This window comes from Peromyscus maniculatus, chromosome 6, assembly GCF_049852395.1.
Source record: "Peromyscus maniculatus bairdii isolate BWxNUB_F1_BW_parent chromosome 6, HU_Pman_BW_mat_3.1, whole genome shotgun sequence".
Taxonomy (NCBI): domain Eukaryota; kingdom Metazoa; phylum Chordata; class Mammalia; order Rodentia; family Cricetidae; genus Peromyscus; species Peromyscus maniculatus.
Genome location: NC_134857.1, coordinates 117382889 through 117407765, shown reverse-complemented (window position 1 = coordinate 117407765; position 24877 = coordinate 117382889). Strand labels below are relative to the sequence as shown.

The 24877-nt window shown below is 44.1% G+C and overlaps 1 protein-coding gene across 1 annotated transcript in view; it reads left to right on the top strand.

The window, feature by feature from the left end:
- Dapp1 (dual adaptor of phosphotyrosine and 3-phosphoinositides 1) overlaps positions 1-24498 on the top strand; it is a 50690-nt gene extending 26192 nt beyond the window's left edge. Inside the window, exons 4-9 of the mRNA XM_006970327.4 lie at positions 7842-7972; positions 14539-14586; positions 16021-16083; positions 17509-17594; positions 19633-19720; positions 21990-24498. Of these exons, the coding sequence (XP_006970389.1) occupies positions 7842-7972; positions 14539-14586; positions 16021-16083; positions 17509-17594; positions 19633-19720; positions 21990-22058 (485 nt within the window). The 3' untranslated portion in view covers positions 22059-24498. The remainder of the gene's footprint in view (positions 1-7841; positions 7973-14538; positions 14587-16020; positions 16084-17508; positions 17595-19632; positions 19721-21989) is intronic.
- The last annotated feature ends 379 nt before the right edge of the window (positions 24499-24877 follow it).

The window sequence follows — 24877 nt, the reverse complement described above, 5'->3', positions numbered from 1 at the left end:
TCAAGAGCAAGCATGCATTTATAAAGAGACTTTTTGCTTGGCTTAGTGGAACAGGCCTGTAATTTTACCAAATCAGGAGACTGAGGCAGGAAAATCTCAAGTTCAAGGCCAGACTGGGAAACTTAGCAAGATACGATCTCAAATTTAAAAAATAATACTGAAGTTAAAGGCGGGTGGGGGCGGGGGGGGGGGGGGGGGTCCTGGGTCTATAGTTCAGAGGTTCAGTGCTTGCTGAACATGCACAATACCACAAGGGAGGTGACACTGGTGGGAATACTGCTACCTCTGAGGGCAACAGGATGAGCCAAATAAAACAACACAGACCTCACATTTGTGCTCTACAATGGTAAACAGCTTCAGTAGATGATACCTGAATACTCGGTTGCAGGTCACAAGAAAACCTGTCTTAAAGACATGCGAAGGTGTTGGTCCAAAGGGACACATTTTAAGTGCCTGTTTTCTTCTTTATCCCTGTTCTCTATCCCTTAAGCATTTAGAATTTGTTCTTTAATCTGAAGAACACAGGCTCCCTGAATCACACCTAACATCCCGGCAACTGTGTGGACTCTAGAATTCTAACTTCCTGGCATCTCCATTAGCGTTTATATTCATTCAAGTTCTTTGTGTCAACATCCACGAACACTCTAAAGATGTTTCTAATCCTCAAAAACCTATCATTCCTAAGTCCACAGTAGAGCTATGCAATGGACTCACTAGCTTCTCTTCCAACGTATTTGATAGTTGTACAATTTTTATTACTCGCTTGTTTTAAATGATCTTATTCTACATATTAGCATAAGCTCATGAAGACAGGGTTGTTGTAAGTTTTGTTTCCTAATGTATCCCAGAACCTGAAAGAATAATGCCAGTCATTTTCTCAGCATGCCATGAGTGTGCATGGGGTGGGGTGGGTAGAGAGGTGGTGGGGGTGGGGGGTGGGGGGGTGGGGCGGGGGGGCGGTGAGGGAGTGAGGGATACCTCACAGTACTCAAGCACTCCTGACAATTCTAACCAGCAAAATTTATCCAAAGCATAATACAGACTTAAGCTTCTGTGTTCTGTATCTACCTGGTGGTGACTATATCCAGAATCTGCCTTTCATTTGTCATGGATGATATCTATTCCTTCTAAACAGCACGCACTAGACTCGGGTGTTTGAAAAACAGCTTTAGTATAGTTAATATAATATACAATATAACTAATTTTTACTGAGTCTTCCTCTAATTAGCTAAGTTTCGTGCACAGTCACAAAAATGTAGATAAAATTTAGATAAAATATTTATATTTATACTGAAGTATCCAAGTATTAGTAAAACAAAAAATGGCCTTTTCTCATACTTAAATAGCTTCCAGTGAAAACTATCATTATACATTTATTTATTTATTTTTAATAATTCAAGGTAACTTTAGTCATCGAACCCACATAGGAAAACATGCACCATGTTCCACGTCAGGTCCCTGTTTGTGACTTCCCCAATCGGTGCAGTGTAGGAGACCCTGTATGGTTCTTTCCCAAATGTCACATTTCCACTTCTGTCTTTTGCTTTGATGTGGGGATGCCCAGGCTTTTGGTAGAAGTTACAGTTCTTATTATTCATCTGTGGTGCCAGCTGTCTCCCCCAGGCAGTGCTTGAAGCGTAATGAACATAAGAGTTTAAAAATTGTGTGTGCTATCTCTGGAAGGAACTTAATGGACAACTTGGAATTTTGCCAAATCACAGCCAGATGTCACTTCCTCCATTCATGCTGGCCAGACATTACTGTTTTATAGTTAGTCAATGAGGTGTGTTTGCAAATAAAAAGGTATGGGGGGTATGAACCCACACTGTGGACTGTTACAGGTTCCAGGTATTCGGCTCAGGGGTTTTCACACATATCAAATTATTTAATCTTCCCAGCTTCCCACAGAACACATGTAGTGACCTCATTTTCAGATGAGGAAATAAAAAACAGAGGTTTTAAGTTACTTAGGTGCATCTGACCCTAACCCTCAGAACTGACATTGGAGTTCAAGCTAAGCCTTGTAAGGAACAGGTACTTTCCAGGCTTGCTACATGATGGAGACCTATTGTTCTAAAGAAGGTGGATCGGTTTCAACTTCTGCCTTCTGTTTTGTGGCTATTTGCACTGCATTTAAGTGAAATGCCATTTGAAAGATGTTTAAGATTTTTTTTTATCACATTTACTTTACTTTTTATTTATTTATTTTCAATGCACACGTGGAAGTCAGGGGAGAACTTTCTGGAGTCAGTTCTCTTTCCACCATGTGGGGCCCAGTATGAAACTCACTCAGGTCACCAGGTTTGGCAGCAAGCACCTTCCCCACTGGGCCATCTCACTGGCCATCTCATTCAAACTTGCACTAGAGAATAAAATATTAACGCATGAAAAAAAAAAGCTGCCCAGAAAGCATCCCAAAATAGTAGGCCTGAACTGTACGTCTTTTGAGGAAGGACATCAAGCTTCCTGAGTAACTGCATGAGGTAAACACAAATGGAGAGATGAGTGAAGGTGTTCTGGAGAGGGAAATGGGAAGCAAGAATGAAAGGAGACTGGAGACAAAGTCCTTCAAGGAAATGTCATAGTTACGGAGAGCAGGACATGCATCCGTTACAAAGCTTCTCATCATCTTCCTCCACTGTGGGGCCCGTGTATTCTAATTGCTTTCCAGGCAGTTAGAAATGGAAGGTATCTTGGGACCATTCAATTTCTCCTTTACAAATGACCAAACAGACCCAATGAGAAAAAGATAGCACATACCCACATCCCCATTCCTCCAGCTGCCTCCAGACAAATCCATTTCTTCAAACCTTGATTTATACATGCCAACTCTTGCCCACAATTGAAAGTGGTTGGCACACAGCAGCGATTCCCATGGCAATGACACCTGAGGCCGGGAGTAACTGTGGTGTGATGGGCAGACCCACACACAGATTGCCCATTCTGCGCTAGCTTCTGCCATTTGACAACCCCGTGTCCTCAGGCACATTATACCCCCTCTTCGAGCTTTGACCTTGGTTTCATCATCAACTAAAACTGCCAGTTCATACTTTGCTGCCTCCTTGTGAAGACAGAATGACTTCATATGTAAAAGACTCTCAGAATAATTCTTGACACAAGCGTTCACCATTATGACTCATTCACTTAATGGCCCTTGGTGGCCATTAATTCCGTCAGATTCACGGCAAGAGCTGTGAGTTCTTTGGTCTAGCAGGAAACAATTAATGACAGATGTGTCCATCAAATGTTTGTAATGTCTTGTAGTAGGTAGCCAGTCCAGCTTTGACCTGGAAGTACCACCCACTTTGAGGCTTTAGTAACTGTCACACCTACAAGGCGGAGCCGAGAGAGCTCCCGTCCGGATCTTGGGTCTTCAGAGGTCCTCTCTCGGCTCCGCCTCGTAGGCATGACACACACCCTCAAAGGGGGTGGTACTTCCAGGTCAAAGATGGACCGGCTACCCACTACAATGTCTCCTCAGATTTTAAATGCTAGTATACTCGTATGTGTGGTAGAATCAAGGGACCAATCCAAACTAAGTGATCTGACTTGGCTTGGACATTTGAATAGAATCTTCTGCCCTAGCTAACTAGCCTACTGGCCTTTTCTTAGTGTGTTTCTCCCTGGGAGGCTAAACATGGGGTAGTAAAGCTGCTAGAGTTGGAAATGAATGTTGGCTAAAGTATGTCAAGCAAGCACCAAGGTAGATAGGAAGAAGAACTGGACTATTCATTTAAGACCACCCACACACACCCCTAAAAAGCCACATCCCACTGGCAGGGACAGAAGAACACGTGTTGACAATTGCAAAGTTATTTTCTGAACCCCAGAGTGGTAGACACAATACGTGGGTGCCTATTATCTCATATATTTATTTAATAAGTATGGATTGAGTGCCAATCACCACGTGGACACTGTTAACCACTGATAAAATAGAGAGGTAAGTTAGATATCATCCTTTAAAAATCATTATTTTCTGTGTGTGAGTGTTTGGCCTGCATGAATGCCTACACCACAAGTGTGCCTGATGCCCACAGAGATCAGAAGAGGTCATTAGATCCCCTGGAACTAGAGCTACAGATAATTGTGAGCCACCATGTATGTATGTTCTGGGAACTGAACCCAGGTCCTCTGCAGGAGCAATAAGTGCTCTTAACCACTAAGTCACTGCTCTAGGCCCCTCCAGAACCATTCTTTGTCTCAAACACTTTATGGTCCATCTGGGAGACCTAACAAGCTAACTTGAGTACAATAAATATGAAAATGAAAGTTTCCAAAACAATACCTGAGGCCATTCCTGTCTTTTTTCTGAGTTTTATCTAGAGTTCATCTAGAATTCTATCTATAGGAGTCCCTTAACACAATCATGGTAATGGGTATGGAGTTATAGATGTCACAGAAACTGTCACAGAAACTCCATTACCCATCAGTCCATCAAACTAGAATGCCTATGATGGTCCAGCTCTAATCATCTGAAAAATGCACCTCTGCTGAGCACATCTGAAGCCAGGCTTCATATCTGTGGCAGCAAGCAACCTTCATGAAGTTCAGAAACTGAAGTGAAACTTGGAACCAAGTGGCCAGGACAGGCAGTTTCTGATCTGCTTCCCTCTCGGTCCTCTGCCACGCCCCTCCCCCCACCCCACCCCGCCTCTCCACATGCACCTGCCTCCCCATGGCTCTTCATCTGACTCTTCTAACCAAGTCCTGTGGTCCCTGTGTCTAAGTTCACCAACCCAGCGTGTCTTTCCTGTAGAGTGAAGGCACTGTCTCGGGCTTTGGGTGGAAGTTACGAGTTGGGCATCTCTAGCTGGCTAAATTAAAAAACACTGGCGTACAGGGGGGAGAGGAAATGCTTTAGAACATGCGCCCAGAATGCAAGGACAAGCTGAACAAGAGAGCAAAGGGAGCCAGCTCAGTAGTCACAGCCAGTCTGAGGCTGTCAGTGATGGACGTGTCCGCAGGGGCCTAGCCCCACGCTTCTCAAAAATGGGCCTCCAGCAGTGTTTGTGAAGCCAGGAAATAGCTTCTACTGAAGTGGCTGAGCCTTCTTTCCAAAAGAGGAACTAAATGAAGTGAATCCAATTAGTGCACACATGCACACATGCATGCACGTACACTAGAGCGTGTGCACATGTACATGCGTGCACACACATGAAGGGCAGAGAAAGAGAGAGAGGGAGTGAGTAATGCAAAGAGGACTTAGATAGAGTGTGAGGCCAGAGAGATGGCCCAGCAGTTAAAAGTGCTTGTTCCCATTGCCGAGGGCCAGAGTTTGGTTCCAAGCACCCATTGCAGGCAGCTGAGCTGCCTGTAACTCCAACTCCAGGGGATCTGACACACTCTGACCTCTGCAGACATCAGCATGCACAAGCACACAAATACAGATGAACAGACAGACACACACACACACACACACACACACACACACACACACACACGAATAAAATCTTTTTAAAAAAAAAATCCAAGTTCTCAAAAATTTAGTCATTAAAGTTTCATTTAGGGATTTTAAAATGTTCTTTATCAAAGAATAATATCTGTTTTGTAATCTTTCTGCAAACACCCTTTATCTGGTGCACAGCTCAGCCTGGTAGAGGAAGTGTAGCTGTTTGCACTAGTCAGGGGAAGAACAAAAGCACAGAGGGCCTGCACTAGGTCAGCAGGTACAGAGGGGCGGGGGCGGGGCAGCAGGTACAGAGGGGCGGGGGCGGGGCAGCAGGTACAGAGGGGCGGGCAGCAGGTACAGAGGGGCGGGGGCGGGGCAGCGGGTACAGAGGGGCGGGGGCGGGGCAGCAGGTACAGAGGGGCGGGGGCGGGGCAGCAGGTACAGGGGGCGGGGGCGGGGCAGCGGGTACAGAGGGGCGGGGGCGGGGCAGCAGGTACAGAGGGGCGGGGGCGGGGCAGCAGGTACAGAGGGGCGGGAGAGGGGCAGCCCAGCCTGGCCTTCGCTGCTGAGTCCAGAGGTCTTTCCACAGTGCCAGACTGGCTGCTTGGCATACCGGTGGAGGTGTTTCCTGGCGACAGGACACCAGCGCTGAGCTCACCCAGCATCTACAGAGGTGAGCAGTGCTTGCACAGCGCCCGAGCCTGCTCAAAGGCTGCTCTTGGTTTAGATGCCTGGGCTTTCGTTCTGACTCGTGCCCCACATGTGACTGATGGATTCTCAGAAAGGGTCCCGGTGATTAAAAAAAGAAGAGAAGAAAAAGCACAGACATCGTGCAAGAGCAGGACTGTGCCCTCTGATAACCGCCCAGCCATTTGTCATTGTGAGCCTGGGGCTACTGATGGGAATGGGATACACAGAGGGGCCGATGCTCAGCTTCTCGAAAGCAGCATCAGAGACCCTTCCTTTGTCCACTGGACAGTGTTTTGGAGGGTACAGTTATCATTAACATTCCGGGACTTTGCACCACCAAGGAGGAATGCTGCTGTCACTATTTGCTCCTCTTTTGCCCCAATTTGATGTTTATCCTTTCTACAGTTTTTTGAACTCATCATTTCAACGATGACCACCTATAGAGACTGTCACCACCACCCCCTTCCCACCTTCTGTCTCCTGCCCTTCTTTATTCATTTGTTCATAATGCATCTTGCACCAGAAATGTATTGACCTTGTGCTTCTGGTCCCTCAGTCTTGACTGTCATAGTAAGGGCAGGTACCCAGGTCTGCTGTGGTGGCCCCATGGCCAACACAAGTATTTGGCATAGAACAAAGCAAATCACCTAGTGATTGAGTTACTTATTACCTTCGGGTCTTGTCTAGTCCTGAATAGAGCTGCTGTAGAAAAGACCTCGTTAAAACAAAAAGCAAGAAGGAGGTCGGAGGTAGAGAGAGCTCTTGCCTAGCACACCCAAGACCTTCGGTGTGATCTTTAACAATCCCACCCCCCACCCCAGAAAATTAGCAAGAAGCCATTGCAGTAGAGAAAAAGAAAAAGACTCCAGCTTCCTTTGTAGTCAAAGTTTCTAGTTTCTGATTGACTGATCAGTTAGGGAAGTGTACAGAATGGGAAATGTCAGAATGCTGAGTCAGAAGTTTTCGGAGCCTCTGAAAGATGTTCCCAGGGCCTCCTTGTCTGGGCTGAGTCTCCTTTCTGCCTGGCCCCCTCTTCAGGATGGAAGTGGAAGCAATTGCAAGCAAGCTTCCATCTGCTCATGCCCTACCCAGCCAAGTCCCAGGCTTCCTTCGGCTGCTGGGAGAACATGGGGCCCGGTGACGTTTGTTTCAATGCTGCTATGTGGTGAGGGCAATAGCATAGACCTTTCCCGGGGCCCTGGACTTTCTGCTTCGTCTGCACGGCTTTGTTAAAGCTCACTTCCGGTTATTGCTAAAGGTCTAGCTCAACCATCAAGCTTCTTATGAAAGCCTTGCTGAATCTCCCACTTGGTCCTCATTACTCTATGGATCTCATCCCCCTGTTCATTTAAATGACTGCAGTGGTTCCTCATCTACATCATGTCATATCTCTCTGCACCCAAGTTACGTGCCTTGTGTGAAGTCGTCACTCCCCAGTGCTGAGAAGATGAGTAAGCACGTGTGTATAACGATAGAGGGGGTGGTGAGAAGGTTCAGCTGAGAGAGCACTTGCTTCCCCAGCCCGGCGATGTGGGTTTTACCCCTAGAGTCCCATGGTGGAAGAAGAAAACCGACTCCAGAAGTTGTCCTCTGACCTCCACCTATGACACACATACACACAGACTAAATAAACAAACAAACAAACAAATAAATAGGCTTTACAATCCAGCCAGTTACCTAGCTAACATTTGGATCTTCCCTCGGGATCATACTGGATTATATGTATATGTATGTACGGATGTATATTTCTGTTTTCATTCAGGGACTCTGATTGTTTTGAAACATCCCTATCCAAGAATAGTGGAAGAGCCCTCCATTTATGAATCAGTCCGGGTCCACACAGCCATGCAGACGGGAAGAACAGAAAACGACCTCGTGCCCACCGCACCTTCTGTAAGTACCCACTGTGCCCCTCACTGAATGCCATCGAATGCAGCAAGAACGAGTTCGTGGGCTCACAGAAACAGTCTAGCTTGGAGCCAGCCTAGTGCCACAGTCATAATCCCAGCTCGTGGGAGTCGGGAACTTGAGAGTTGCTATGAGTTCAACCTCAGGCTAAACAGAGAGTTCCTTGTCAGCCAGAGTTGTCTTGTAGGGCCCTGTTCTGTCTTGAAAAGCAAACAAACAACAAACATTATATTCTAGTGGAGGATATAAAAACTTGGAAAGTAATATAATATTTGACGCCTATAATTCAGTTCATCTGGCCCAAGGAAAATTAAAAAACAAACAAAAACCAACCCCACAAATGCTTTGGCTGAGTGTTCGCTCCGTGTTTCAGTACTTGCCTGGTATTGTGAGGTCCTGGGTTCCATCACCAGTAGAACACACACACACACACACACACACACACACACACACACACACACACACACACACACACAGCGGGAGGGGGGCATGCCGTAGTGATAGGATTTAAAAAACTTAGAAAACATCATTGAAGAGTCTCTTTAAAGGGCCAAACGTTCGTGGTGGAATAGATTGGACAGGGGCTCATGGAGTTCACGAACCAGTCACCCTTTAACAAGCTGCTTCCAACTCAGAAAAACAATTTCTTTCGCAATTCAACCATCCATGAAAGAAAAGCCTTCTCCAGCTTCACCATAAAACTTGGGGTGCATCTGAGCATTATGGTCCACACCTTTAATCCCAGCACTCAAGAGACAGAGGCAGGAAGATCTCTGAGTTCAAGGCCAACCTGGTCTACAAGAGTGAGTTCCAGGAGGGACAGGACTACATAGAGAAACCCTACATATTTTTTGATGTACCGAAAAACAAAACTTGGGGTGCTATTTTTCTAGTCTTCATTCTTCACTGACTGGCACCCACAGAGAGAAAGTATTCTTACTTGTTTGCAGCATGAGCCAACCCCCGCTTTAGCATGAGTGTTACAGAATCACTCATTGTTCCCAGAGTCCATCCATGCATGTGCTGTGAGCACATCCTCACAGTTCTACTTGCTGTCTCTTCCTGGAATGCTGAATACTTCTAGTAGGAGAAATCTCCATTTTTGCAGATGATAAAAATGGCAGTGCCCGAATAAAACACCAGGAACCAATCCTACACTTGGAAAACAGCCACTTGTAGTTAGTTATTCAGCGACCAACCATATTAAAACAGATGCAGCCTTCCTATCCCCGAAGTGATTTTTCCCCCTATTCTGATGCCAAAAAAGGCTTCCTTATACACACCACATTGGGTGTGATGGTATGGTCTGATAATTCCAACACCAGGGAGATTAAATTTGAGGCTAGCCAGGACTATGAAGCATGATGCTCTGCCAATAGAAAAGGAAGAAGGGCTGGGCTTGAGTCAGTGGGTAAAGCACCAGCCACACAACCTGAGGACCTGGCTTAAGATCCCCATGGCCATGTGAAGCAAGGCTCAGTAACACACACGTCCTTGTCCTTGTGAGAAGATAAGGGGCGGAGGCAAGGGAGCCTCTGGAACCCTCAAGTCCAGCTGGCCTGGTGTATGTCTCTAAGGAAGAAGGAGAAGATACTCAAGGTTGCACTTTGACCTCCATGTACATGCTGTAGCATGTACGTGCACACATGCATGCACACATGTGCAGCATATACACAGGAATAATTGCTTGTGTTTTTGTAACCTGAATAGTTAATGGTATGCCTTATTTTTACTATTTTCCTACAATCCTCAAAAATTGGTTAAGAAAGATGGTGTGTGCACGTGTGCCGTGTGCACTCAGGAGAAGGGGACTTTGTTAAGGAGCGAAAGGAAGCCTCAGATGTTAGAACTGGAGAAATCCAGGAAAGCACAGTGAGTGACACATATTCCAGAGTCAGAGGGGACCAGAGACCAGACCAACACCTACAGTCTGCTCAGTTCTTGTTTTCTATTTTCTAGCCAGGCAGTTCGCTTCAGTTTCCTCTTTCCCCATTCTTAGCTCTCCACCCATCACAAAACCACCTCTCTATCAACTGGCTGCTTAACTCCACATTTTCCTCTGCTAGACTTCTTTTGTTATTGAGAAAAAAATGTATACACTATATTCCGACCACACTTCCCCTCCCCCAACTCATCCCAGATCTTCCCCATCTCCTACCCACCCAATCCATGCCCTTTCTGTCTTTAAGAAACAAACAAGAACCAAGAAATGTACCACAAAAACAAAACCCAAAATATACAAGCAAAATACCAACAAAACAAAAAATGCCCCCCAAAAGCAAATTGAGACAAAAAGTCTACAAAAATTCCAGTGAGTTCGCTTTGTGTTGGCCAACTACTCCCCAGGCATTAGGTATACCTTGAAGTGTGATCAGTTAGATGCCATTGAAGAAAATGAATTTTTCCTTTGCAGCAGGTATCAGCTACAGGTAGTTTCTTGGTCAAGGGTGGGAAACCATGTCCACCTTCCCCTCTTGGACCCTGCTAGACTTCTGAAGATCAATGGTCAGTGAAACTCTGATCTACAAGTATCTTTTATCAGTAGCAAGAATCAGCCAATATGTAATCGGTAGCTTTGGTCTTAGCAGGGCAGACTAGGACTCCTTAGAGCTAATTATGGAAGTCATATTACTTTCTGTTGGCTTCCTCCATGTGTCAGAGAGTTCACCTGCCCAAGTATGTAGACATTGTAACACAGGAGGGAAGTTTAAAGTGTTTAGTGCTTGGTCAACAAGGAACACACATTATATAATGAGAGGCTAGTGAAATTTATTATGTAATGATACCAACCAAAACAATAAAGACCTTTTCATAGATCCTGAACCATACCTCGTCACTCTTTGTTTACGGAATTCTGGATTGGCATGGTTGAGGGAAGAGTTCTGGTTGGATTGGAATTCTTGTCCTCTACTGAACACAAAGGCTCTTTGTTTACTAATTGTCCCAAATGGCCATCTGATGTGGCACCTCTGTCTCCCAATGCAAGCTCTGTGGTGTCCACACTTCTGTTTTCCCTTTTGAGAATTCAGTTCCTGTCCAAGCCCTGTCTGTGGAGGAAGAACATTACATCATAGTCCTAGAAGAAGAACTTGCTTGAAGTAAAAATGAAAGCAGCCCCATTTCCCCAAAATGCAGGCACTTACATAAAATTACTTAACATCCTTTGTCAACTGCATTTAGGGAAATTATTATTCATGTATTGTAAACAGCAAAGCCTTAGGTTCCTGAGGTAAGATTAAATTTAATTAATTCATTTGTTAAACAAACTCTTTTATGTGCCCACCAGCTTTAAGCATTGTGATTTTTGCGGTAACTAGGCAAAGACCCACCCCATTGAGCTCCCATTTTAGTGCAGGTCACAGGCGATAGATAGTCAGCATAATATTATAATACCTAACGGGTTAAGGGGAAGACAGGGCAACCTCTCTGAGAAAGTAGTATTGTTTGAACAGAAATGTCATTTAAAGGAATGAGAAAATATGTTATGTGTGTATATGAAATTGTCAACAAATAAAAATCTCTTTAAAAGAAGGAACAATTCACATTTAAGAAGTAACAAGATAGAGTAGGCAGATAAAGTAGATAGAAAATAACACAAGTTCTCTGAGGCAGGAATTCCGCTGAGGGGCTTTAAGGACCAACAAGGTCAGCCATGCTGGAAGGAGTGAGCCGGACTGAATCTGAGACACCAAGGCACCAGAGAACCAGATGGAGCTGCTTCCCAGGAGTAGGAAGGTTGAGGCAAGATAAGTGTCTTGCAGTGCATGAGGAATCATCATGGCTAACTGCCAGCTACATCCTACACATGCTCTGAAAGCCTTCACTGTCCAAGGCAGAGTCTTAGTTCGGGGTGTTGAGAAAGGCTGACAGCGTTAGTCACATAATTTAAGTCTTCACATTTTGAAAGAGACCCCTGACTACTAAGTGTTCAATGGACTTGCTGCTAAGTTAGGGGCAAGGAGCCCTCTTAGGACACAAACTGGTCACCTTCAAGATAAGGTATAAAGACAACATGATGATAGGCTGAATGTAGTTAGATTCCAGGAGTCAATGTATTTCAAGTTTTGGACTCAGATTGGCTTCGTGAAATTTGCTGATCAACAAGAGTGTAAGCAATCTCCAGCCACCACTCCTGCTGCCCATCCCCTTACCCAGAATTCCTGCTCACTCATGGCTCAGTTCCGGGCCACTGCCACCCTCCTGTCACTGCAGACATCTACTTTACCGATTTCTCTGTGAAGCCGCACTGTCTGCCACCTTCACCTGTTTGGAAAGAAGCCCTCATCCACCCAGCGTCACCACCCACACCAAGCTGCTGCTCCCACAGCCAGCATCACCGTCGGTGTGAATTCTCCCTGTTCCCTGCTTGGCCTCCACCACTCTGTGCCAAAATGCACGAATGTCCACACACCCTTTCCATCTGAGAATGGTGAGGGAGGCAGTTTGGCTAATCCTTTACTGTTGAACAGTTCCTAACCTGGACCTGTTTCAAACATCTTCTCTGCTACGGATCATATCAGGTTTAAGGATAAGTCTGCCGTAAGATTATTTTAGCTCTCATATCTGGAAACTCTGGGTCAGATTATATTCTCAGCCTTTCTATCTTCAGCATTTCACTTACCAAGACCACAGAAAAAAAACTAGACATTAGTATATTAATTAGATAGAGGTAATATTGAGTGAGTAGCATTATTTCTTAGCTTGAATTCAGTGGCTAATTCTATCAGGATCCTTTACAAAACATTTTACCCTTAATCATTTTATCTCTTTATTACCTGTAGCAACCCAAAATGATAATTTTTAAAAGTTTTCTTAATAATTAACTTAGTTTAATTACTTTTAAAAAAATTTTCAATTTTTAAAAAATTTTAAGTGTATGCTGTTTGTGTTTTGCCTGAATGTATATCTTATACTATCTGCATGCCTGGTGCCCTCAGAGGACAAAAAGGGCATCGGGTCCCCTTGAATTGGAGTTGTGGGTGGCTGTGATTACTATGTGGGTACTGGGAATTGAACCCAGGTCCTCTGGAAAAGCAACAAGTGCTTTTAACCACTGAGCCATCTCTCCAGCCCCTCAGTTTAATTTCTTCAACATCAAAATAAATCACAGTGATTATGTGATATCAGACTTGGCAATATTGATTAACATTGCTGAAATGCACAGTTAGGAAGTTCATCTTGACTTCTCTGCCATCAGAATTCCAGAAGTGGCTCTGGGCTATTTCTCCTCTCTGGTTCTTTGAACTTTGGTGGTTCCTCTTTCTATTTGGTAGGAAGAATTCACCTCAGGAAAGAACACTCTGGAAACTCCCATAAAAAGAACCCTGACATCAACAAAGTCATTTCCCAGTTCTTATTTGTTTTCTTCTCTATAAAGAAAGATATATTACAAGAGCACATTAGAACAAAATAACCTCCCAGGAATTCAGTTTGTTCAGAAGGTTATGGGATTATGAAGGTTAGGGTCCCGGGCCTATGTAGATTTCCCTTCCATTCATAATTCGTAGATGCTAAGTTCTGCTGTTACTTTTGAACTCATGAAACATAGATTAAAACAAATGATTCATTTGTATTTCAAATCCCATTTTGAATAGATGAAGTATAAATACATTTACACTTCTGAATATCTTCTTCATGGGATGTGAGTCTCATGAGATGGCTTTGGAGTGGAGAAGAACATGTAGGAGAAGGAAGACTGTAATAAAACAAATGTTGATGATTCTGCTTCTTAGTTCTTAAAACTTTAAAAGATAAAGCCCTGGAATAAGGAAATTCTTTTACTTTTCTTAATATTCTGTCCCAAATGTAATAATCTCTCAGTAGCTGTCAGTATTTCCAAAACCCCACATAGGAGCCAGTGTCCTTAGACATCAGAGACCCTTCTATAAAGTGGCACAGTATCTGCATAAACTGTATGCATCCTCCCTGTACTTCAAATCAGATACTTCTTATCACACCAGTGTAATCTAAATACCAGGTAAATGGTTAATAGGCTATTTGTTTGGAGGATGATAAGTAAAAGAATCCATACATGTTCAATACAGACTCAGCGCTCTTTTCAAATGATTCAGTCCATGGTTTGTGAACCCAAGAGTGCAGAGCTGATCGATACAGAGGCTGAAGGCCAATTGTAGTGTGGAGCACCCATTACATATGAGTGCTTATACACTAGGATTCCTACAGCAATCCAAGCTGCTGCTGTTCACAATGTGCACTGACAAATACCTGTGACTAATTATTTTCAAATCACGAACTTGAGGTAATAGAGAGCCTTTCCAGCAATGTCTGTTGATATGGAATACATCAGACAATCCAGTCCAAGAAATGTCTCCCACAGCACCTGGGAGAGTTTCAAGAGCTAGGTGAAGAATGAGAGAGGACCAGGTAAAGATCAGCAGCGAGCATGTTCTTCCTAGAGCAGGGCGGAGGGGCAAGCCTGCAGCTTGCCTGGAGTAAGGGCTCGTCCCCTAGGACAGGAAGATAACATAGGACAGGAACACAAGGCCAAACATGACAACTCTGGGCTTCATTCTGGCCTTTTTCTTTTGCAGCTCGGCACCAAGGAAGGCTACCTCACCAAGCAGGGCGGCCTGGTAAAGGTAAGGGAGTGTGGTTTGCTCAGGCCACCACAGGAAAGACAACACACCATAGACTCATCTCTTAAAATTGACAGATTTTTTAAAGGATATTATAAATTTATTTTAAGCCACATATATTTTGACTTGACGGTTCTCTGTCCAAGCCCTGTGTAAGAGTAACCTGCAGTCCATATTACAAAGGAAGCATGGAGGATGGAGCATGCTCAGTGGAAGGGTTAAGAACAAAGCAGGTAAATTAACTCTTGAACATTTCTGGTCTTTTTGTTTTTAACATAAAAGTCAAACTTATATACAATGCTCACTGAAAGGTAGGCCAAATACATCATTGGTGCTTAAAAAAATATTTTATAACATGCCAAAGTAAACATAATTTAGATCTTTGTAAGTCAGGGCGCCTGACTGCTCCCTGTCTGAAATTCTACCTTTAAAGTTCTGTTAAATTCTCATGTGCCATGGCCACCATCATTCAGCATATCGGCTCCACTCATGCTGTGTTGGCCCTTGCCTATTTCAGGGGTCAGGGTCTTCTTACCCCTTCTCCTGTGAACAAGCTGCTTGACTCTATCCTAACCATGCAGTTATCCATGTCCTCACTAGGCTGGATTCTCCCCGAGGGTGGAAGACATTCACATTTGTAGCCTGTTTATGGGTTTGTTTGTTTTGTATTCAGATAGGGTCTCACTCACAGCCCGGGATGACCTCAGATGTACAGCCTTACTCCTCAGAGCCCTTAGGGTTAGGATTACAGGTGTGCACAACCATACCTGACCTGAATGTTTGTTCCTGAATCTTCTATTGTCTCTGTTGAGTGGGTGCATTGCCAGCTGAGACAGATGGGCACTTTGTTAGGATATAGGAAGGAAGTAGCAAGTTTTCATTGTGAGTCCATGGCTCTTCAGGAGAGATTCAGTGTCATGTGGCTAAAGGTTCCTAAATCTCAGCTGGCTTATTTGTGAAATATAGCAATAATAATGATAATAATAATAGATGGCATTGCTTTATATGTATGTGCTAGTTATCATATATTTAATTAAATATATATTATATATAAAAATAAAATTTCAAGAGTATACATGAATATATATGTAAATTTCTGGTGTGGGGATATAGCTCACAGTAGGTTCTCAAAACTGATATCTATTTTTTTATTATAGTGTCAATAAAATAGAAACTTGAGTGGCTTGTTAGAAATCACCTTGAATGTTTACAACAGCTGCATTATTCATTTAAATAAGCTAGTGGTATTTCTATTGTGATCTTAGAACACAGAATCATCATTTTTTAATAGCTATTTTGAAATTTTTCTCAAAAGTGATAGATAAAAATATTTTAGGCTTATTTTTATCTTGTCTTTTATATACTTTTAAAATGAAAATAAACTATCAAGTTTGGATATTACATTCTGTACTCAAAACTTAAATTTTTCCCCTTCAGACCTGGAAAACAAGATGGTTCACTTTGCAAAGGAATGAACTGAAATATTTCAAAGACCAGATGGTGAGAATGACATCAGCACCCCGCTCCCCCTTAGTCATCAGTTCTGTAAGGTCCCCAGCACCCTCCGAAACAGAGTCCAGAGACCCGAGCCTTTTCAGTTTGTGTTTATAGTGGGGGTGGGGCACACTTGCCACAGAGTGTGCTTGGAGTCAGAGGACGAGCTGTGGGAGTTGTTTCTCTCCTCCCAAAATGTGGCTCCTGGGAATCAATCTCTGGTCACTGCGCTGGATTTGTCCACGAGCATCTTTACCTACTGAGCCATCTCCCAAGCCAAGGTGTCGCACTTGGTCCCCGATCAGCCCTGACTCTGTGGTTTGCCTCCAGAAGCCTTTCAGGTCAGCACAGCTGTCCCCTCTCTGGAGCACACGGCTCCTCTGTTTGGGGCAATGGAATTCTTCCCTTGCCATACTTTATTAACTGTCCTTATGAAGCAATTTCTCCTTTTATTAATAGCATATCCATTGCTTGGGTCCATTTTATCATGCCAACTTAAAATGATTCTCCTTCCTTTTTGTATACAAATTTTCTGCAGAAGTAGAAGTTTATAAAAAGGATGGGTATAACTAGAGTTTTCCTGCCTTGCCCAAAGTCAGGACAAATCTCTATCACCTGCCAGTCCCACAGCCGCTCAGACCTAACCAAGTAAACACAGAGACTTATATTGCTTACAAACTGTATGGCCGTGGCAGGCTTCTTGCTAACTGTTCTTATAGCTTAAATTAATCCATTTCCATAAATCTATACCTTGCCACGTGGCTCGTGGCTTACCGGCGTCTTCACATACTTCTTGTCATGGTGGTGGCTGGAAGTGTCTCCCTTTGTCTTCCTGTTCCCTCCTTTCTCATCTCTGTTAGTCCCGCCTATACTTCCTGCCTGGCCGCTGGCCAATCAGTGTTTTATTTATTGACCAATCAGAGCATTTGACATACAGACCATCCCACAGCAGATGAGAGAAAATATAACTCCTTTCCATGTGTTAAAAATCTATCTCTGTCTGATGTAAATTGACAAAAGCAACCTCTTTTTAAAAAAGATATATTTTTATTTTAAGTTATGCGTCTGAGTATGTGTCTGTTTTTTGGGTATGTGCACTCGAGTATTGGTCCCAGTCCTAAGGCATGGAGACTTTTGGTACTGGAGTTACAGGCAGTTTTGGGCTGCCTGATGTGGGTGCTGGGCATCGAACACAGATCCTCTGTAAGAGCAGGTCACCCTCCTAACCACTGAGCCATCTGTGCAGCCCAGCAATGTCTTCCCATTGCTTAGTCTGTGAAAGGCTAGTTCCCTTTGTCAGGCTTTCCCACCCTCCATCATCTTCATGAAAGGAAATCGACAGTTGCATGCAGCAGAAACCTTGTAAAGGAGTGAGGGATGTTCACGCATGTCTGTTTATTCTTATGACATAGTTTGCTTTTTCCCCCCCAGTCACCAGAACCAATCCGGATCCTAGACCTAAGGGAGTGTTCAGCTGTTCAATTTGATTACTCACAGGAAAAAGTAAACTGCTTCTGGTAAGTTACTTTCATAAAGGAAATGTTCCTAAAAGTCTTTAAGCCAAGCAGTAAAAAGCTACCTGTCTTAACGTGTACATGTCTGGATCAGAGGGACGTGAACCTAACCCAAGGTTAGCATGTTAGCGCCTCCAGTGCAGAGGACACACGCCTGGTCTACAGTGGCTTCCACAAAGAGGCAGGTTAGCTAGGTTCAGGCTGTTGACTGCACAGCTAGAACACATTCAGCCATTCACGTCTCAACACAACTTCCTCCCTGGAGATTTTCCTCTCAAGGTTAATTATCCTTTAGCCAGCTCCAATGATGGTCGATCTGTATTGTTAGGGCGGTGTCTGGCTGACAGGTGGAAGTGTTTTGCTCTGATACAATCAGCGCACTATGAAACACTTCTGATACAGACAGCATCTTGATAAAGGAAGGCATGTTTTTTTCTCTACCAACTTTTGTCTGAAAGTTTCTCAAACTTCTCCAGACTGCAAGATGTCAACTTTTCTCTGTCTAACCTCAGCGCATTAAAAACTTGCCGGATTTTCTTCATCACTTCTTTTCCTGAACCAGTTGAAAGAAAGTTGCCAAGATACAGCATTCTGATCACATACCCCCTGAAAATAAAGACAGTATATATAGAACTTAATTTTGTTATTACACCTGAGAAAGTGAACAATGTACAGTATCGACCAGCGACGGGCATCTTTTTAATACCTGCCCTATGATCTAGCAAACGTTTGTTTTTCTTGAGTAACAAGAACTTGAGAGGCAGGTGTACTGTGACAAGGTCTCACCCATGGTCTTTATCATCCTCTTAACTTTCCTCCAGCTGGCTCCTTCAGATCCAGGGGGCCACTTTCGGCTCTCATGTTTTCACAGACATGACGAAAGATGTATCAGCCATGCCTGGCCCTTTGTCTCAGGAAAGCCAATGTTTCCCTGGAAACCTTGTCCTGTGAAGCTTCTGCATGACTCATTGGCTGCAACATAAATTACCACAACATCATCATAATTGTAACTGGCTTAAACTAATTAGAATTTATTGCCCGGGCTTCTGTTTGCAAGAAGAAAGGGAAATTTGTGTGAATTTGTAGAGCAACTCACAATGTCTCCCCCAGGGAGTATCAATGACGAGTCCAGAAACCAGTTTAACACTTAGCATGGTGTACAGTGTGTACAATGTCAGCATCCCTCCCTCTCCAGCCCTATCTACTCACCCACTCACCCACCCACAGGCCTGATAGCTACACCGTGTGCCTGAATTTCAGCTCAAGGCAGGAGGATCAGGAATTCAAGGTCATTCTCCGCTACAAAGCAAGTTTGAGGTCAGCCTAGCATACATGAAAAAAAAAATACAGATAGGAAAAAAATAGTACTTGTGTCTTGATTGTGAGGATAGAAAGAATAACCAAGATATGTTAGGGTTAACTTTATCGCTCAAATAATTTTGACTAAATAATCAGAGGCAGCAAAATGAAGACATCTACCCAATCTTTTGTGCTGAAAGAAAGGTTCGTTTTCTTTATGGCAGAGATTAAGTCATGGGAAGAAATGGGTGAAATAGCAAACTGAGGTATTTTTGGTCCCCTTTTCCTACGTAGTCTTTGTATCTCCGGGAGGAAGTGTTGCCCTCTTTAAAGCAGCCAGTACAACTGAGTTCTTTCAGCAAACCCTCTTATCTGCCTGGCTTGTCCTTTAAGCCACGGACAGGCTCTGGACCACTGTGGGGTTTGGCTGCATAGACTTATATTCCCCAGAAGGCACGCAGAACAAAAGGAGGTGGGTGTGACCTGGACACACACTTCTTCTGTGAAGTCTCCTGCGAGGATACAAATCTCGCCTGTAATAACACAAACCTAAAACTTCCTCGGCATTTCTGCCGTTGCTGCAGGAACTGCTCTGTGTGCACCGATTCTTCAAAGTCGCCCTGATAACTACGCGAGCCCTCATCAGTTCTTCTTCCCCTGGAGGCGCTCATGCTATTCAACCAGGATATATGCAACCAGCCACACTGACAACTACCACCCGTTCTTTCTTTTCTTTCACCAGCCTAGTGTTTCCATTCAGGACATTTTATCTCTGTGCAAAGACAGGAGTTGAAGCTGATGAGTGGATCAAAATACTGCGGTGGAAGCTGGTGAGTTTTAGAAGTCCCCAGGTGTCTTAGTCTTGATAACTAACATGTCGGTGATGTCAGGTATACTGCAGTTGTCAGAGCAGGCCCTAGAACCAAAGGGAAGTCTGTTTGCAACTCTGTGGACTAATCTGTGCTTGCTTAAGGGGTACTAAAGGAAAGAGGAGGTTGTAAGAAGGAAGGGTGGCATTGTCCTTGGACTTCAGCGTAGCCTTAGTCGTAGCTGCTGGCAGTCTTCCTGCGAGGTGTGTTGGTCAGCCCCATTTTCTCTAAAAGAGAATATTGGGATTGGAAGGTCTCAGAGAGGGATGTTGACATATGCTTCAACTTGGAAAGCCTTTCAATTGTCAAGGAGGGAGCATGGGGAGGACCTTGGTTCTCAGTGTAAGCTGCACATTGTGTATCAAGCACCAAAGGCATTTTTTATTCCTGCTATGTACTTCCCAAAGGGAAGACAGTTAAAATAATTCACCAATCCTTACATTTTTCACCATGTACATTATAGAGTTGATAGTCAAGTACAAGTTTTCTAAAATTTCCTGTAAGTTTAATTAATATGTTGGCAGAATTTTTCATTGGGATCACTGGTCTGTTCTGTCTTGCCAGCTGGCTCCCAAATAACCACACAGAGACTTATTAATTATAAGTGCTCGGCCGTTATGGCTTAGGCTTGTTGCTAACTAGATCTTACATCTTAAATTAGCCCATATTTCTTATCTACACTCTATCACATGGTGGTACCTTTTTTGGCACTGCATGTTCATCTCACACTTCCGCTGTGTCTGGCTGGTGACTCCGCCTTCTTCCCTGCCTAGCTTCTACCTGCCTAGCTATTGGCTGTTTAGCCCTTTATTAAGCCATCAGAGTGACAAATCCTCACAGTGTACAAAAGGATTATTCCATGGTAGTGAGATTATATATTAGTCTGGTTTTTATTTCTTTCATGAAATGCATGAGGCAAGCTACTTATGAAATAAAAGGAGGTTCACAGTGTTCGAGGTTCAAGGGCACAGCACTCACATCAGCTCAGCTTCTGAGGAAGACCTTGGGAACATGAAGACAGGGATATGTGGAGGACGGGAACCTCACACTTCCAAACAGGAAGCCAGAGATCAAGTGGGGTTGAGAGGGTGTGGGTCAAGCTCAAACTTCTAGAACTCTCTCCAGGGCAGTACTCCCTTCCAGTGGCAGTGTGCCAGCAACACAAGAACCTCCTAGTGAGTCATTTCTTTAAAGGCTTGATCCTGTCAATCCACCACCCTTGGGAACAAGCCTTTACATACTTACTATCTTGAAACCTATGGTGTATTCAAAGGCAAAACACCTTTTTCTTAATCAGTGTGTGTGTGTGTGTGTGTGTGTGTGTGTGTGTGTGTGTGTGTGTGTGTGGTTATTGTATCTATAAGTCTGAAAATGGATATCCTTAAAGCCAGACTTATAGCTCAGTGATAGGAACAGTCCTCCCTGGTAAAAAGGTGGGGGGGGGGGGCAGCTGTGAACACTGCTGAGCAATCATGTGTTTTGGTTTTTGTCTTTTTGGTTTGAAATCCAAGTTAATACAGTGCCCATTTTGAGACTGCTTCTGTGCTGATTCTGAGTGAGGAATGCTTTGTCACGGCCAACCTGGGCTGAAAATGACTCCATTTCTAATTCCATGTATTTTGTTATTATAAGAATGACACATAATTATTATAGAAAATTTAAATTTAAAAGTAGTTCAAATGTATATTTTCAGACTTCTCCCTGGCCGACTGGGTCTTTAAGAACAGTATATTATCAGCATCTTTCAAAGTCCACAACTGTAGACCTGAGTCTTCCTTTCCATTAGACAGTGCTGTGTCTGTGCTTTCCTGGGAAAGTATCAGATCGATTCCCAAAGTGCAACATTGTAGCAGCCACTCCATTATGTCTACAGCGAAAATTAAAAACAAACATTAGGCAGGGAGGCATGTCTATCAGCACTCAATAGGCAGAGGCAGGCAGATCTCTGTGAGTTCAAGGCCAGCCTGGTCTACAGAGCAAGATCCAGGACAGGCACCAAAACTACACAGAGAAAACCCTATCTCAAAAATCCAAACTAACCAGCCAACCAACCAACCAACCAACCAAACCAACATTAAAACTTGGTAGAGGTGTGGTAATTTATAGCAGCATGTCTCCTTTACTGCTCAGCATGTCTTCCTTACTATTTCAGAGTCAGTATCTCAGAATGACTCAGTAGTAGATGTATCTATGTTCTATGAATAATAGAAGTACCTATGTTCTATTATAGTCAAAACTGAGAAAACAGCTGGACCAAGGAGAGGACACTGTGCGATCTCGGTCATTCATCTTCAAATAGAACTTTCTTGGCTCGGGCAAGGTGGAATGTTCCAGGTGCTCTGATCTGCGGCAGGCTTCAGAGGAAAGGTCATTAAAGGATTTCCTCGGAAAACAAACACAAAGTAGACCGTGGTGGGGAGGTGAATGTGGTTTGCTGATTCATGGCCAACAGCTGGCAGGAGCAGCCATCTGCTCAAGACGGTGGAAGCAGCGCCCGGCTGATGGAAACTGCCTACCTCCCACTTCCAGGTGGGGCCGCTCTCAGAACCCGGTGCAGGATGAAATTTGTGTGCTCTCACCCAGGCTCAGGCTTGGTGACTCAGCTGCCTGGCATCCTGCCTCAAGTCACTGTCCGCACAACCTCACTTAAACAGCAGTATGTTGGGGTCTCCGGCTGCTCCTCTAGGAAGCAAATTAAGACAATAAACACCCAGGACTTTCAAAGGAGGGGCCGGTTTGGCTTTGTTTATATACAAAAACCACAAATAGGGCTGGAGAGGTGGCCCAGCCATTAGAAGTGCATCTGCTTTTGCAGAGAACCTGAGTTCAGTTTCTAGGATCCCAGACCAAGTGACTCACGAACGCCTCTAACTCCAGCTTCAGAAGGAACAGACGCCCCTGATGACCTTGGGCACCTGCACACAGGTACGCATACTCACACACATGCACATAATGAAAAAAATCATTTAAAAAGTTTTCAAGCCGGGCGGCGGCGGCGGCGGCGGCGGCGGCGGCGGCGGCAGCGGCGGCGCACGCCTTTAATCCCAGCACTAGGCAGGCGGATCTCTGTGAGTTCGAGGCCAGCCTGGTCTACAGAGTGAGATCCAGGAAAGACACAAAACTACAGAGAAACCCTGTCTCAAAACAAACAAACAAACAAAAAGTTTTCAAAACTAAAACTTAAAAAATGTTCATCATATTTATTTTTCCTTTCAAAAGGCTTAGAAATGAGGCTGGTGAGGTGGCTTAGTAAGCCGTCTTAGCATTTGCCACGCCACACTCGACAACCTGAGTGGGATCCCCAAAACTCTCATAGACGTGGAAGCAGAGAACCAGCTCCACAAAGTTGTTCTCTGACCTCTACGTGCATGTCAGCATATGTGCCCCACATCATACATATACACACAATAAGTACTTTTTAAAAGCTTACAAATCCAGTGGATCCTTTACTTCTAATGATAAACTGTAAGAACTACATGTCTTGTGGGTAACTAGTCAGGAAAAAAGTAAATTAATGTCTAATAAAGGGTGAGGATGTTTTAAACAGCAAAAAAATGCACATTGGAGAAGGATGATAAGCAGTGGGTGACCTTTAGTTTAATGGTCATCATTGCAAATATAACACACTTATAAGCACTAAGTTATCTTTAGCTGCCATTTCTTCACACTAGTTGAGACTTCTCTATAAAGGGTGCCCTCCGTCTCTCTCCAGATCAGCTGTAAGAGGAGCCCTGGGAAGCACCCCAAGGCTATTAAAGGGCATCTGCTGTCACATAACCGTTGCAAACAGCAATACGAGGACTGAATTGGAATGACATACTCGTGTTCAGAGGTCATGAATAGATTCAAACTTCTATTATCATTGCTGGTGTGGCTTTTAAAGATGGAAGTTAGAAGGGACACAAATGGGCGACATGCCGAGAACTGGTGCTGGGCTGCTGGAAGAACTCTGTTCTTGCAGCAGAAGGAGACAGTGGTTAGCACTTTCGTCAATGTGACCAAGATACCTGAGCAAACAGCTTACACGAGTGATTTACTTTACTTCGTGGCTCTCGATGTTTCAGCTCACTGTGCTCAGGGTGTGGTGCCGCTCCTCACATCATAGCAGGCAGGAAGCAGAGCAGGGCAGTAACAGGAAAGAGAGGAGGCAAGATGGAGGGAGACTCCACATGCCATTCTGAGTGGCATACTTCCAACCAGGCCCCATCTTCCACATTCTGCCACGTCCTAGCAGTCTGTTCAAATTCTGACCCATTTGGATGAAATAAATGGATTACACCTGTCATTAGGTCAGCCCCCACCTCTCCAGGATGCCTTCAAGGACATTCCCACAAGGTATATTTGGCATTTCTCAAGTTGGTGTCAAGATTCATTCGTAGTACCTCGTTGAATATTTTTTTTTTCTGTTGTTTCAACAGATGAGACTCAGAAATTGTTTTTTCAAGCGGGTTTTTGGAGCCAGGTTGTGGATCAGTGGTAGACTCCTTACTGCAAGAAGGGGCATTTAATTTGTTATGTTTGTGTTCTATGGAATAAAACAGTGTCCAGATAAAACGTACTGTCAAGTTTGCAAGTACGGAGTAACAATGGCCTTTCCTGGAGAGCTATGGTTTCGTTTCCTTAGAAACAAGTCTTTCTTCACATGTTAAATGTTCTTTTTACCTTCTGTAAAATTTTATTTATATCCTTTGGCTCTGTTTATTAAATAAAAAGTGCATGATTTTGTTGTACTTGTCTAATTTTGTTCTCATAACATTTTTATTGCTTTTGGAGTAGAGTAAGGTAGAAAAGAGCAATCAACAGCCACTGATACATTAGCGATCCACTCAAGGCACTGCTTATGCTGCCTCTTTGCCAAGCTCGACTTCACCTGCCCACCTGGAACAGGGTGACCTGGAGAAACAGCTGAACCAATGGGTGGTTGCCCTTAACAACATGCTGACTGCCACCGGAAGCGTCTGTAAACTCTTGCTTGGCCACCCACCTTGTGGTTTAGAGTGGAAAATGGGAATACAGGCTGCACCCAGGATGGAAGCCTTCCAGGAGCTGGCCTGGCCGTGGTCCACCTGTGACGTTGCCTCTCTTCCACTCACATTACTGTGGGAGCGCTTTCTCCAG